Source organism: Chaetomium fimeti (genome assembly GCF_033439085.1).
Source record: "Chaetomium fimeti strain CBS 168.71 chromosome Unknown B0H64scaffold_7, whole genome shotgun sequence".
NCBI classification, from domain to species: domain Eukaryota; kingdom Fungi; phylum Ascomycota; class Sordariomycetes; order Sordariales; family Chaetomiaceae; genus Chaetomium; species Chaetomium fimeti.
In genome coordinates, this window is record NW_026944335.1 from 1,843,537 (window position 1) to 1,857,420 (window position 13,884).

Below are 13,884 nucleotides of genomic sequence, written 5' to 3' on the forward strand. Positions count from 1 at the left end.
AAAAGAGGGGAGCGGCCCTGATTTCGGGCCTCGAGTGAGATCAAGGGAGCGGTTGGTGTTGCCTAAACAGGAAGCACAGCAACGGTGGGTTTGGCGATCAACAAACCTGGAAAAGCCGGCGGCCAAGCTTCCATCGACCGAAAGGCGAAACGTCATTGTTGTTTGGAGCCTTTTCCCCCCTCCCTCAGCCCTATTGCTGACAGCCCGCGCTAGCGGCCGAGAAGGGGCAAACGAAGGCGACTTGTCAGATCTTTATCGCGCTCGGGTCTTCCAACTGCTTCTTCCACGCGCGCCAAGCGGGATGGTGGTGAGATTTTCGGCGGTGGGGAAAGGAGGGGCAAATCGGACCGAGTATAGGGCTGAAGAATGATGGATGGGGAAAGAACGACGCAGGGTGTGATCGATGATGATGAAGCATGATGAGAATTATGAGAATCCTCCTGGCAATGAATCATCGAGTTCGTGAGAGCGACGGACTATCTATCTGGTGTAACTAAGTTGCGAGTAAACAAAATGCCATGTGTACCAAATAAACTAAGTAAGTCGTGAGTGAACAATACGACAAGAAACCTTGCAAAACCATGGCACTGAAAAGACATTGTAAACGTGATCGTTAGATCTTTGCTTCCTACATCCTTTAAAGAAGACTGGATACAAAATAAAGCCCTGTCCTGGAGCCTGTAGGTTCTCTTCTCCGGGTCGAGCACTTCGACCGTGGCTAGAAAAGACTCGCTGAAAACCCGTACAATGTGCGCCGTCGACGCCTCCAAAACCCAAAACCGACAAAATACATAAGGCTGCCTCCCGACGTGTATAGATGCTTCCCCCGTCCCGTTCCCCAGCCCGTGAAAATGCCTTTCGTGTCCCGTCATGGGGTTACCCAGCGTGAGCCGGTCGTGTCTCCCGGGAGAAATAACAAATGGTAGTAGTAGCGGTGATGGCATTAGATGCACCGCAGTAAAACGTATATTGCCTTGCCAGCGGCAGTAGAATCCAACAAATCTCTCATATCATATACGTCCCGATCCCCTCCTTCACGCGTGCTGGACCAGGCCGGGCGAGCCCGGCATGGAGAGCGGGGTGGTCGGGTAGGCGTCGTAGCTCCCCGAGTCCGAGCAGGTGGTGGAGTGATCATAGGAATGTGAGAGAGGCGGAGTCTGTTTATCCCGAGGGATCGCCGATCAGCAACGAGCTCGACCATGGGGGAGAGAAAAAGACGCGGGTTGGCGCGCCGATGAGGAGGAGGCACTCACATGCGGCATCTGGTCGTACGGCGAAGGGTGCGCGGCGCTCATGTCGATCCCCGGCAGCGGGTAGCCGTTGAAGCTCATGTAGGACATGGGCTCCTCGGCGGGCGCGCCCGGGTAGGGCGCCGCCTCGCGCTTGATGGCGTCGCTGAAGTGCGTCATGGACGGCAGCGTCACGGGCACCGGCGGCGGCGAGAGGTACTCCGGATACGAGTCGGTCGGCATGGGCCGGTAGCCCTGCACGGGGGCTCCGTACGGCGGCATGATCATCTCCTCGGGAGGCGGGGGATATGTCGAGTAGGCGAACATGGGCGGGGTGTGCGACCGCTCGCGCTCGTCGTAGGAATGGGCGAAGAGGTACTCGTCGTCATGGTGCATGGGAGGTGTGTATTGCCCTTGCTGCATCGCCGGCTTGACCTGGGCGGGTGGTGATTGCTTGTGCGCCTTGGGTGCCTGTGTGCGCTTCGTCTTGGCCGGCGGGCTCGGCTTCTCGTTGCCGGACGACGAGGCATCGTCCGAGGTCCCCGCGCGCCTCTCGAGCTCCTCCAGCCTCTTCTTGAGCTTCTTGCCTGTTGCGAGAACGTTTAGCTACCAGTACACTCGGCTTCCCAGCTGCCTGCGCCCCGGAATATTGTTGCAGTTGTACGTACGGTAGTTGCGCTGGGCAATGCGGTTCTGTATCCTCCTGCGCTCAGCAAGATCTGAGATCTTGGTCCAGTCCTCGTCGGGGTTGGCGGAACTGCTGAAGGCGCTGCTAGTGCTGTGGTTGGAATAGTGTCTTGTAGGCGCGGGAGCTGGTTGCGCCGCGTAGGCATATGTGTGTTGCGACATGGTAAACATGGTGGCCTTGAGCTGCCTTTCTTGCCTGGCTGCTGTGTAAGATGGTTGTGGAGAAGAGATGTAGGCGGCAACACAAAAGATGAGGTGAGAACCAAAATCACGGATAGTAGGTAGAGGGTGGTGAGGTAGAATATAAGGTCTTCGGTTGTCAAGAGCTCCTTCAAGTCCGAGTGGGATCTTCCTTGGTGGCAGGATAGCTTCACAGCACGTTTGGAAAGATGGGAAGGCTCCAGGATTAAATATTACGAAGCCAGTTCCTTCGGCCGTCGGGGTGCGAGGCTTGCTTCGAACCCACATGGCGGCGCTGCTGGGGGTCGAGGTACCTTGATTCCGGCCCCCCCCCTGTCGATTCGATTGCGGTCGCCCACACCACAACCCAAGGGCCTGGCAGGGGGTGGTTCATCGAGTCCTCGAAACCGCGTCCGGCAATAAACTGGCAGGGATGTTGGGGATCCCACCCCCCCGGGGACGGAGTACATCTGTACCAGGGTACATCTCGCCGCTATCCTGCAGCCTGGCCTGAGGTACCCGCTACGGTGCCGCGACAGGGGTGGCCGTCCGGGGTGGAGGTTTCCTCCCTCTCTCTCTCTGGGCGTATGCACGGAACCTGCGAGCTGGAGTGGTGCCAAGCGGGGGACGGCGCTGTCAATTTTTGGGCATTGGCACTCGCATGGAAGTCACTGACACCACCAACTGCTCTGCCCGCTGCTGTGTGTCGTGGCAGCCAGGGCTCTCTGTTCGCCCTCCGCGCGTCTCGTCAATGGCTGAGACGAGCATTGTCCTAAATAGGGAAACAGTTAGCTAGTTTCTGCCGTTCTATCTCGATTGTGGCTGGAGTAACTAGGTAGAGACGAGAAAACATGGCGCATTTCTCTCTACCCTTGCTGGTGTAAAGGAAAAACGAGAAAAGAAAACGGAGGGCGTATGTTGTATAGTTACATGGCGATGGGGTTGTCATTGCACTCACTCTGGTACCAGGACCACTCACCAGCCGTGGGTGCATCCCGGAATCGCAACAACGTGCGTGGTCCATTTTACGAGATGGCGCTGCGTAACTGCGCGCTGCTGCGTACTTGCTGCGGAGATAGGTACGAGAGGTACTTGCGGAGACGGAGCTCTGGAGGAGGGTGGAAAACGGAGGGGAACCGACTTCCAGGCAACCACTCGGACTGCCTGATGAGGTAAAATTAGCCCAGATGGCTTATTTTGCCCACTTGAAGCGCCCACGCTAAAACAGCAGGGGTCCTTCAGATTAAAGAGTGTGCGTTTTGCCCCGCCTGGCGGCGGTGTGTCTTGTTCTGCAACGTGATTGGACAGAGACCCGGTCCGCACATACCCCGGATCATTTTCTTGGTGCCCGTAGGGCTGCGGTTGTGATTCCCGGGCGCCCGATATTCCCCTTCTCAGTCAAGCCCGTGGGGAGAAAGCTCACCAGGATTCTCTGAGCCACAAAAACAACAACAACTCCAACTCCAACCCCATGACGTGGGAGTCGCTGTTCTGTATCGTAGATGCTCACAGGGCTCAAGGGTTCAAGTTTTCTTTTCCCCTGGCGGCGCTCGTTTCACCAAAAAGGTCTCGGTCGTATGACGAACCACCAGGTCTGCGGCAAGGACCGGCAGGTTGGCGGGTCTCGGCAGGAAGCCGAGTGTTGGTGTGGATCGAGATGCCCGAGTGGAGGTAATCCATCTCCAAACAACAACACCCTTGCGCAGACCCGGGGCCGGCCTCCACAGTCCATGACACTGCACAAGAGTTTCGCCGACGTCAAGAGACGAGCTCGCCGTCCCCCCGGAGCCATGGCTTGCAGGTCTGCATCGGGCTCCTCGGGACACGGGTCCCGGGTCTTGCCTGGCTCCCTGGCTTCGAGAACAAATCTTGCTGTCAAAAGAGATTTGTTGGGGTTCTCGGGCTTGGTTGCCGGCCGTGCACCCCAATCACAGCTCCCGTCGATCCTCGTTTGCTGATAGCGTTGCTTGGTGCTGTCCTTTGCTCATTTTGCAGGGCTTGATTTGGGTCCAAGGCAGTTCGCTCACGCCTTCAGCAAACAATGCAGAATTCAAATCCGGTTGTGCTATAGGTATTTTGGTTGTTTCCATAATTGAAGTCCTGAGTGGAAGCTTGCCGCGAAGATGCAGCAGTCGCGCTCTTTCTTGAGCAAGACCTCGAATAGGCATGGTCTAGAGCAAGACGAGAGCAATATCGGCAACTCTGGTTGGCCCGTTCCCCGACTTGCAGGGCCTTGAAATAAGGTTTTTCCGTTGGTGTCTTGGCATCGCGGCTGCCCTCGCCATCAGGCCCAGCACTAAGATCGGCGGAGCCAGCCCCGATGTGCAGAATTTTGTTGCCTATTTGCAAGAGGCTCCATCTTTCCTCCTCCAAGCACTGCCGCCGATTCCATTCGGAGTTCATCCGTTCCGCCTCGAACTGAGGGCCCGGGGCCCGCTAATTCTTCATCGCCTAATTCTGAAAGGAGAGGCTTTTAGCGAAAGGTATTTGGTCAACTTTCGCCTGCCTTTCTCGTCCAAGTTCGGGCACTCGCTAAATCGTGGGGGTCGTTGAAATAACTCTTGTGGGAGAAACTGTGCGAACGAGAAGAGAGCCAGTTGATCCTTTTGCCCTGCGCCTCTACCAACTCGACCAACTACAATACTGACACGACAAAACAATCAAAATGGATTGATTGATTACTGATTCCAAAAGGCACAGGAGGCTTCCGCCACTATCAATCATACCGAACATCATGGCACCATGGGCAGTTTCGGGCTCCGCTAAACAACGGCTCCATCCAATGAAGCTGGAGTTCTCGTAACCCTCCGGGCGGCGCCGGCTCCTATGACCTGGACTCGCTGGACCGCATAACCCTGTCTTCCCTGACTCCACCAACCCTTGAGCGTTACCCGCTCGTTGACGAAACTCATGCCCCATCCGGTACCTCGCCCGGACCCCGGCCAGACACTGTCCCGCCGCGACTCGAAGGGGGGTTCATTTGCGTGCGTTTGAGTTACAGGTAGCAAGTATCCAGAACAGGAATTTCCATGTGATGCTCGATATAGCATCACATCGCCCAAGCCTGAGTTTCCAAGTCCATTCCACGGCCCACGTTGCCATAACGGCGCGGCGAAATCACGGTTATCGGCTTTCAGCCACCCGTGTGGCTTTGTGGATGGAGGTTAGGTTGTCCTCGAAGCCCTGGGCGCAGCTCTTTGGGATCCGGCAGACTGGCTTCCGAACTACCCAAGCCACCGGACCAGGATCACGAGGCTCCCAGCTGAACAAAACGACGGGAGAAGCTGGGCTCACAAAACTGCAAGCGTTTGGAGACGGCCGGCCTCAAACCCGGGCCTCATGCAGTTTTCCGTTCAGCGATGCGCTCCGGTAGGCCACGAGGTGGGCGTGACCAAGTGTTTCCACTCACTTGGAACGAATCGCCTCGTAGGGCTGCTGGTGCAACTCGGCGTCGTTGTTGACATGGCATATTTTGCGTGCGCTGCTTTAAGGTGCTGACCGAACCACGCCTCCCCCTTCTCCTGGGCCTCGAGCCACCAACCAGCTGCTCGACAGGGGAAACGGAGCCACTTCGTTGCAGGTACCTACTCGGTGATTTCACCCCTTTTCATCGAATCGTTGATCAGCGTCCGCGTCCACTGCGGTTCAACCAAACCCACCCCTCGAGTCGCTCAAAGCAGACCCGAAGGATGCTCACGGGCATACCGTGTAATCTCGAAAGATTTAGCCCACAAGAGACGAGTGGACCGACAGCCGTTGAAAGGCCCAGAGGCCGTTTATGCTCAAACGGCCACTACCCGACTGATGTCAGAAGTTTACTTCGACCGGGCCGCTCGACGGGGGTGCTGCGACAACGCAGATTTGTCTCGCTAGCCACCGACGTTCACTGGCCTTCTTCTGCGTGTCTCGCCGTGTGAGCGCAGCCGAGCGAATGACAGCGCGCCAAGCTCGGCTAAGAGCCCACAACCCCCAAGGGGAAGGATTCCATCGTTGCATCTGCCATCGGCGGTTTGCCCCAGCACAGCGTCATTCTTCGATATGAGCAAGCCAGCTCGCAGGGGTTCGGGGACAAGGCTACTCCAGAACAAGGCAAGATTTGTCGTCGAATTTGTGAGTTTGTGGGTTCCCACGGTTCCCAAAGGCGCGCGCGCGCGCGACTGCGCAGCCACACTTTGAACGTTGCCCCGATTAGGCAATTAGACAACATGCATCTCCCTGGATTCCTCGCAAGCTGGGGCTCTTCCAAAGTTCTTCCCCTTTCCAAGGGACTTCCTGGTCGGATGGGGCGGGCCCCATAACGGCTTTGTGCTTAGTTATGAGTCCGGCGATCGCGGGCCGTTGAGACGGGCGGTTTTTTTTGAGCTTTTTTTATGGAGTTGTCAAGGTTTGTCACTTAGTTATGGAGTTTGCGGCCGACCGGTCAGCGACCAATGATGATGGTGTTTACTTGGCACGATTTCGAAACATGTTTCCAAACGACGTTGTCGGAATTTCTTGCTCGGACTTGGCTCACTCACCTTTTACATTTCACTAAGTTTTTCGTCCCATGGTACGAGTAGAGGGACTGAAGCATAATGGTGAAACACCACCATGGAAGCGACCTCCATAAACCAGCCTGGGGGCGTCTATATTCTCGAAGGATGTACATACATCCATACAGGACCACACAACGGCGTAGCATGTATGTAAGTTGCAGGTCAGGCTATAACTGTGTCTATACTTCCTTGCCACAATACCAGGCCTCAGTTTCAGGTGAACATTCTAATTAACCTTTCGCTCTATGTAACATTGGCCGCGCCGCCTCCTCGGGCCAGATGAGATGGGGATATGCAGGACCACGGCGAGGCCAAGAAACATGACACCGCTTTCGGGTGCTAATCTACGGAGTAGTGTAGAGCTTCTCCCAAAGAACCACTCCTCTTGTAACTCAGGGACTCCTATCTCTGGATGTACAGATTACATAGGGATCTTCCCACGGGAAAGTTCGTGATGAACCCTGCTCCGGCCGGGCCACGTGAAGGTTTCGGGATGCCCGGCACGGCTGGTGATCTGCACAGCCTGGACCGGACGCGAATGCCTGGGCCGTCCAAGGGTACCACCTTTTGCCGAAAGCGGCATGTTCGAGCGCTGAGTCGGCGAGCGAAACTATCAAGAGAGCGAGGGAATCATCAGATAGTTGGCGGCGGTTGGCCAGGAAGCGACCAAGATACGCGGCGGTATCTGTGGCAGTGTGGACAATGGTGGGGATGGTGGTGATGATGGTGGTGGTGGTGACGGTCATGATTCCTCATCGCAATGCACCCACCCCCCGGCGACTGCGGATGGGCTCATTATGCCCCTATCTCCCGAGCTCTCGGGTGCAGCACACCCGGAGGCACGGCACTGGGAAAACAAAGTCCCCTCCCCCTGGGGTCGACCCGAGCAAATTTCCAGATGTTGGGGAAGGTGCTGACTGGACTGGGGGAAACAGTTTGTGTCGCTCCGGGTGAGACCGAGGCCGTGGGACTGGCGTGTGGGTGTGGTTTGATCAGTAAGCATTTGGCAGGGGAGGGGAGGTAAACTGGTGCTGGTTATTTCCGATGAGAGATGTCTCGGAATGGGGGGAGAAAACGGTATCAACAGAGGCTATCAACATCGGGAAGGTCGGAGAAGTCTCCGAATTGGTCAGCAAGCATGGGCGGCGATAAGTGAGGAGGGATGAAGAACTGTGATGGTGATGGCACCTTGTTTGTTGTCTGGGAGAGCTCTGGAGTGGTCTGAGGAGCCTTCTCGGAGACTTTCGCTCGAGCCCACACTTGGGTGAATGACAAATGGCAATCATGCAAATGCAACGGCAACGGCAATGTACATATCCTTCCCTTCCCGTCCCAGTTCCCTAACCCCGGGTCCGGAAGCTAGCGCGGAGGTCCAAAGATGCGGGGATCAAAGTCCGTCAACAAACGCACATGTCACCGTCGCGGGGACCTGTCAGGGGCAGGGGTATATTCGGGTACCACAGGGTCAACGCCATGGTCCTGACTCGCAAGACCCCCTGGGACTGGTCGCTCGTAAAATTGAGGGTATGCTGCCGTGGCTTCCCAGGAAAATGTCGTGCTGGCCATGTTCCGTTGAGGTCAGGGTTATGCGGTGGCTGGCTTTGCAGACACTGGACGATTTGCTGGGAGCTTTTCCGGGGCTGCGACACACTGAGCCACCGGACACCGAGCTGAGTTTCAGGCACCGACTTTTCGATGCCGCCAGTGGCGTTGGACGGTTCGGGGATCTCGTTTGTTGATACCCAAAACGGCCTACAATCTTGGGCCCCTTGGTTCAACCTGTCTTCCTCTCGATTACATTCCCAAAATATAGCAAAGATATCCACTGCGCCGAATGAAATCATAGGTTATCCATACGCCCATATCAACACAAACTCAAGGGTGTGGCAGATGACGGCGAATCCTGGCGGCGCCGTTGAGAGAGAAACTTGGGCGGGACGGGAGCTGTCTCCGACCACCAATCAGGGTTCCCCAACAGCTTTCTCAAAGAGGGCAAAATGACCGCTTCTGGACAGCTTGTGGTCACAAGGAACGGGATGAAACGGTGGCCGCTCTCCCTTGTTTTCTCGCCGTTTCCAACGCCCTGTCGTCTTGACCGGCCGATCCGGGGTTATCGGGCATGCGCAACGTCCGTCCTCGTCATGGAGCAAGGCGCAGATGGTAACATCAACGACGCGGTGTGTCTAACAAATATTTGACGCAGGCCCCGACGAAATCATGCGCAGAAATCCACTTCCATTGGCCTCTCCCAAGCCTGAGCTCCGGTCCGGCGCTGGCTGGCGATAAACGGACGCTTGATTGGACGGGGAAGAGACGGCGAATGACGGGCGGGAAGATCACGACCGTCTCGCAGATACGCTCGTCCGCCACTGTGCGTACCGCTCCCCCCCCCCCCCCCCCCCCCCCCCCCACGTCGAGGTACCACCGTTACATTGGTACACGTATTGGCCAAGCCCGGAATCCAATGCAGCACCTCGTAGGGCTGGCCGGTGGCTGCTGCTTTGCTCCGTTCCCCACAAGGAGCGTCCAACTCGGGAGCGACATGTAACCTTGACCATTCCCCACGGAGCCACGACATCATCGCCCATCAAGAAGGATCGGGACCAAGCCACAACCACTAGCGAGGATCGTCCTCGGATCGTCTCCGGGGTTTAGATGAGCGCTTTCATCGGGGTTGGGGCGGGGAGGAGATAACTGTCCAACAGGATGCCATGATTGACGTAGACGGCGGAACCTCGCAGATTCGCTGGGGGGGAACGGAGATCGGACCTGCCGTCTTGATCCGCTCCCCGGGCGAGACGGATACGGAAGACACCGCCCTCCTCCTGATCACGGATCTGCACTCAGTTGTCGGGGACGGCTCGTTCGTTCGCTCGAGATGGCGGTGAAGGAGGACGGCAGCGGCGGCCGAGATGGACGCTTCGACATGAGGGGACCCCTACATGACTTGCATGGGCACCACCATCAGAGGTTTGGTCGAGCGTACTGTTACACCTCGGAAAGAGAGGTAGTGGTACCGCAGGCAAGGTCGGCGCTCTGGACGGCCCGCCTGACAAATGCATGTTTTGGGATGCACATGCCGCGCTGCATGTCGGTATGTATGTACCTCGTAGGGCTGAGCTCCTGGCAGGACGGGGCCGGACGATGTCGATATTGCAGTTGCAAACTTGCAGTCTGGCTGGACCCTGCCCGAACACCGAGACACAATGCCGCCGGACTCTCATGAGGCCATCGAGTGAAGACATTTGGAAGTCGCTAGCTTCCCCCCTCGACACATGGTCGGCAGCCAGAACTAGAGTTCGGGTTGTGCCGCCCTGCAGCGACACAGGTTCCATGCTGTTGCTCGGCGGGTTCGTCGGGAACGGCCGTGGGACCGAAGCCTCTCATGTCTCCGGTAGACACCCACCCAATGTAGTCGCTACCTTCAAACTTCATGACGCGATGCGTCGCAGTGCTCGAGGCGGTCAAGATAACGCGCATGCTATCATCTGGTGTGGTAGACAAGGCCCTATCTGGACGGGGTGGTTGTGTGAATGCAGCTATTGAGCCGAGGTGTGTCACCCCAAGTTGAGAGAGTTACGCTGGCGGCGCTTAAGCATCTCAGAGTGTGTAACCTATCAGAGTGACCAAGCGTCCTCTCGGCCCATCCACCTCTACACAGTGCTTTACCACCCTTCCGTCCGTCCCCCGAACTCCCCGCTCTATCTCTTGTCCCGCCCATGACAACCCATGACGATGAAGGGAGAAAGTATGGTTGATGGCGTCGACGAGCTGGTTCTTTGTAATCCAGTGGCTGCATATGTGGATGAATCGGGCCTCTTCTCCGTTCAGGGACGGCGCGAAGCCGGGGGGGCACCGATTCCCTCGCGCGTCTAATTGACGCCCAACAAGAGGGGAGTCGCGGTTGGCAGGATCGTGTGTGACCAGCACCAAAGGGTTACTCGGCAATTCTTCTCTCTTTGGGGACCGCCACCTAATTGCGAGCGACTGCGAGGGACTTGCCGCGTCAACGAGAATGTCCCAGGTCCTTCGAAGTCCTGTGTGTAACCATCCACCCATCCATCTTGTGTCCCTGTCACCACCTCTCCAGCCACGAGTCGATGACAAGAGCGGGGTATTTGCCGCGTCTCCTCGGACTTGCCCGTATCTCGACGAGTCGCAAGGGTCAGAGCATCATAGACCCGCTCTGGGTAAATGATGGACGGGACTGATGCATCGCGAGAAAGGATACGCCCGGTTTAGCGAAATCGCGGGCGAGAGTCAAGGTGTCAGGGCATTGACGATGGTTGCATACACAGTACTTTCGGCGCAGGGAAGGGAAAGGCGGTTGCGACTTTGCGACTGTGCGACTGTGGAAAAGCGAGCCTCAACGCGCATGGGGGCCGTGGGGCTGGGGCTGTACAGCTTGAGGTGCAGGACGGTGCAGGACGGTGCAGGACTTGGATCAGTCGAGAAGAACGCAAGCAGACTTGGCGTGCGTTACAGTGCATCGAAACAAGCGAGTTTGGCGGCGCAGCAGTTCAGTGCAATTCCCGCCTGTTCTTGGTGAGAGCGCGGGGACTGCCAGCAAAAAGGAGCGGGGTGGGGCGGAGACTGGGCGTGCTGGGGTTCGGTGGTGCCCCACTCGGTTCCTGGTATTCGCCCGAGTCAACAGGGGCCGCGGCCACTCATGCCAAGCTTTCTCCCCTCCACCTCTTTCCTGCAAGGTCCCTCTCGGTTCAACCTCACCCAAAACACCACTGGGCGAGAGACATGGATGGGTTGCAACGGGGGGTCGAGCCAGTCGCATCGCGGTACACCTTTTTTGGAGAAGCGACCACCAATGTGTGCCATTCACTGGCAGTCAGCGAGTTTGACAAATCCCAGACACACATCGTATTTTCTATTCCGAGACGAATACTGTCCCGGTGACCGGAATAGGGAGGTACGGACCGCCCACCGTTCTTGCTTTGGTTTCAACGATAGTCCAAATTCGGAAACACCGCACATCCATTTTCTTATCGAGCACATTCCCACCACTTTCCCACCACCTTCCCACCACCATACACAGTACCCACCTGCCACCGTACCCGGGGCTGCTGCCACCACAGCCATCATGGATTTTGTCGAGTCACAGGCCGATCCAATCATCGACACCCCGCGTTCTTCCTGACGTCGATCAAGTCCCCGTAAACCGTCAACTGCCTCGACACTGCGTATTTCTTGTCTGTATGTAGTACAGGATGGATCGTTGCCACAATCCTCCCGATGCGCATCGGAGACTGATCGAATAACTTGGCGGTCGTCATAGGATGGGCACTCCCGCTTTTCCACCGAAACCCGTGTACTGCATGGCGCTGAGACACCTCGCGTGCGATTCCACTAAGCGGATTTCATGATCTGCGCCCGTGTTCAGATCAACAGACAACACGACTTCGCCAGCCTAACTGAGCCCTGCTACACAGTATTCCCATCACGATCCTTCCGAACGCCTTCATGCCGGGAGGCGAAAGGCGGAAGGCAAACAAGCAGAGCCTGGGAACATGCCTGCCCCTCCGTTTCCCTCTGCTGCTGTCGTGGACTGAACGCTGCCTGTCCCAGTATAGACCCGGTCCACGTCGGCTCTCCAAACGATGGTGGTGTTAATAAACTCATTATAGAAATTCCAAATGGCGGGCAGAACACGTGTGTTACACCACGTTGGCACTTCTCTGTCCGCGGCACAAACTGGGCACGCATCATGATTCGCTCCTCGACACAGCGCCCTTGGCAGCATTCTAGAATCCTTCAATTGCAGAGCAAGGAGACACCGGGAGAAGGCCTGCGGCGGCGGCCCCTCGGACTCAAACCCCTGCTCCTCGTGACCCGGGGGGACAAGGCCATCTCCCATGGTTCCCGGCGTCCCGTCTTTCGGATTTTATGTTTCCCAGAGACCAAACTCCGTCGGGGTTTGTGCCTCATCTCCGCCTTACTTGGTAGACACGGCTCCGGGAGTAAGAGGGTATCAGTTAATTATCCCCCAACAGCCGTTGCCGCCACGACGTGCGGGAGCGGATGACCCAGGAGAACGGAACATGGCGTTGGCAGTCAGCACCCAATCGCCCTAGCGCCTGAGTGAAAGAGAGCCGGATGGGGCATTCTGGCCTATTGGGGCTGAGACCCGCTGTCCGGCAAGTCGCAGGAGCACGTTGATCCTCCCTGACGTGGGACAACCAGTTGCCTGGATGGCAAGCTCTCTTGCCGACTGGGCTTGTGATCCTGAAGCCACAAACACGAGGACGAGGGCCCTTTAGGCCGGCCACTCTTCATGTGCTCGGTCCAACGGGCGGCATGGGGGACAGCGGAGGGGGCACGACTTTTCCGGCGTCCCGCTGTCTCATGGCCCGATGGTCCAGCGGCGCCGGGACAACGGGCCACAAGGCTGCCGGCCGGTAAGCCTGGTGGGAATACCCGTGCTTCCCGTAACTATCATGCGTTCGACAACGTGAACGGCTTTTCCGGTGACCCTTGAGACCCAGGTAATAGTTTGACAATATCCCACACAGCATGTTGCATCGACTAGGCGGTCTGCAGAGCGTGCACAAAAGAGCCGAGTCGGACTTGAGGCTGTGCTCTCTCGGCTGGCTGAATCGTGACGGTCCATTCGACACGGGCGCGTTCCCCCCTTACCTTCATTTGCCGTTTTGGGGAGCCGGCATGGAATTATACCACACCGACCCTGACCGAGTTGAAGCTTAATGTCTTGGGCCAAACGCGCCTGCGATGCCACGTGAAAGTCAACGTTACCACCGAGCCGTTCGTACGACCCAGATAGGCTTCATCTGAGCATCTTGTGCATGTACAGCCCACTGCGCGGATACGCGTTTTCCTAAGGCGTGGTTCGAGTAAATGTTGATGAGTTCATCACGGTCCATGACGAATCCCTGTGGCTGTGTACTTTGGATGTTTGGTAGACTCGGTGACGAGACCGAGGTTCCGAAACGGACGAATTCACCATGGCGTTGCGTATTGTCGGTCTCCTACAACTTCCCGTGTGCGTGGACATGCGCGCGAGACCGCCGCCCACGGAGAGCGAGGCAGGTTCCTCTCATCGGCGGTCGGGGCGTTGCTGGCCGACAGAGGAAAGACTCCTGGGTCTTGATACGACTACCTAGGGCATGGGTTTCGGCATTATCGGTCCCAGGGTTCCGAGAAAGAGCACCTGAAACCTTAGGCCGGTTGTGAATGCTGCTTAATCGACAAGTGGTTGGCTTGTGAGTTGTAGAGGTAAAGCT

The 13,884-nt window shown here is 57.1% G+C and overlaps 2 protein-coding genes across 2 annotated transcripts; both read right to left on the reverse strand.

Annotated features, from left to right (window-relative positions):
• Positions 1-1,034: 1,034 nt before the first annotated feature.
• B0H64DRAFT_377141 (uncharacterized protein) lies at positions 1,035-2,087 on the reverse strand (the record flags this gene model as incomplete). Its single annotated transcript, XM_062802513.1, has 3 exons — positions 1,035-1,157; positions 1,254-1,816; positions 1,898-2,087. The coding sequence occupies 3 exons, from the start codon at positions 2,085-2,087 to the stop codon at positions 1,035-1,037; spliced, it is 876 nt and encodes a 291-aa protein (XP_062656150.1).
• A 645-nt stretch (positions 2,088-2,732) lies between these two features.
• B0H64DRAFT_377142 (uncharacterized protein) lies at positions 2,733-3,569 on the reverse strand (the record flags this gene model as incomplete). The annotated part of the gene is made up of 4 exons (XM_062802514.1): positions 2,733-2,868; positions 3,076-3,163; positions 3,424-3,452; positions 3,520-3,569. 4 exons carry the CDS (start codon positions 3,567-3,569, stop codon positions 2,733-2,735), a joined length of 303 nt encoding a protein of 100 aa, XP_062656151.1.
• Positions 3,570-13,884: the final 10,315 nt, after the last annotated feature.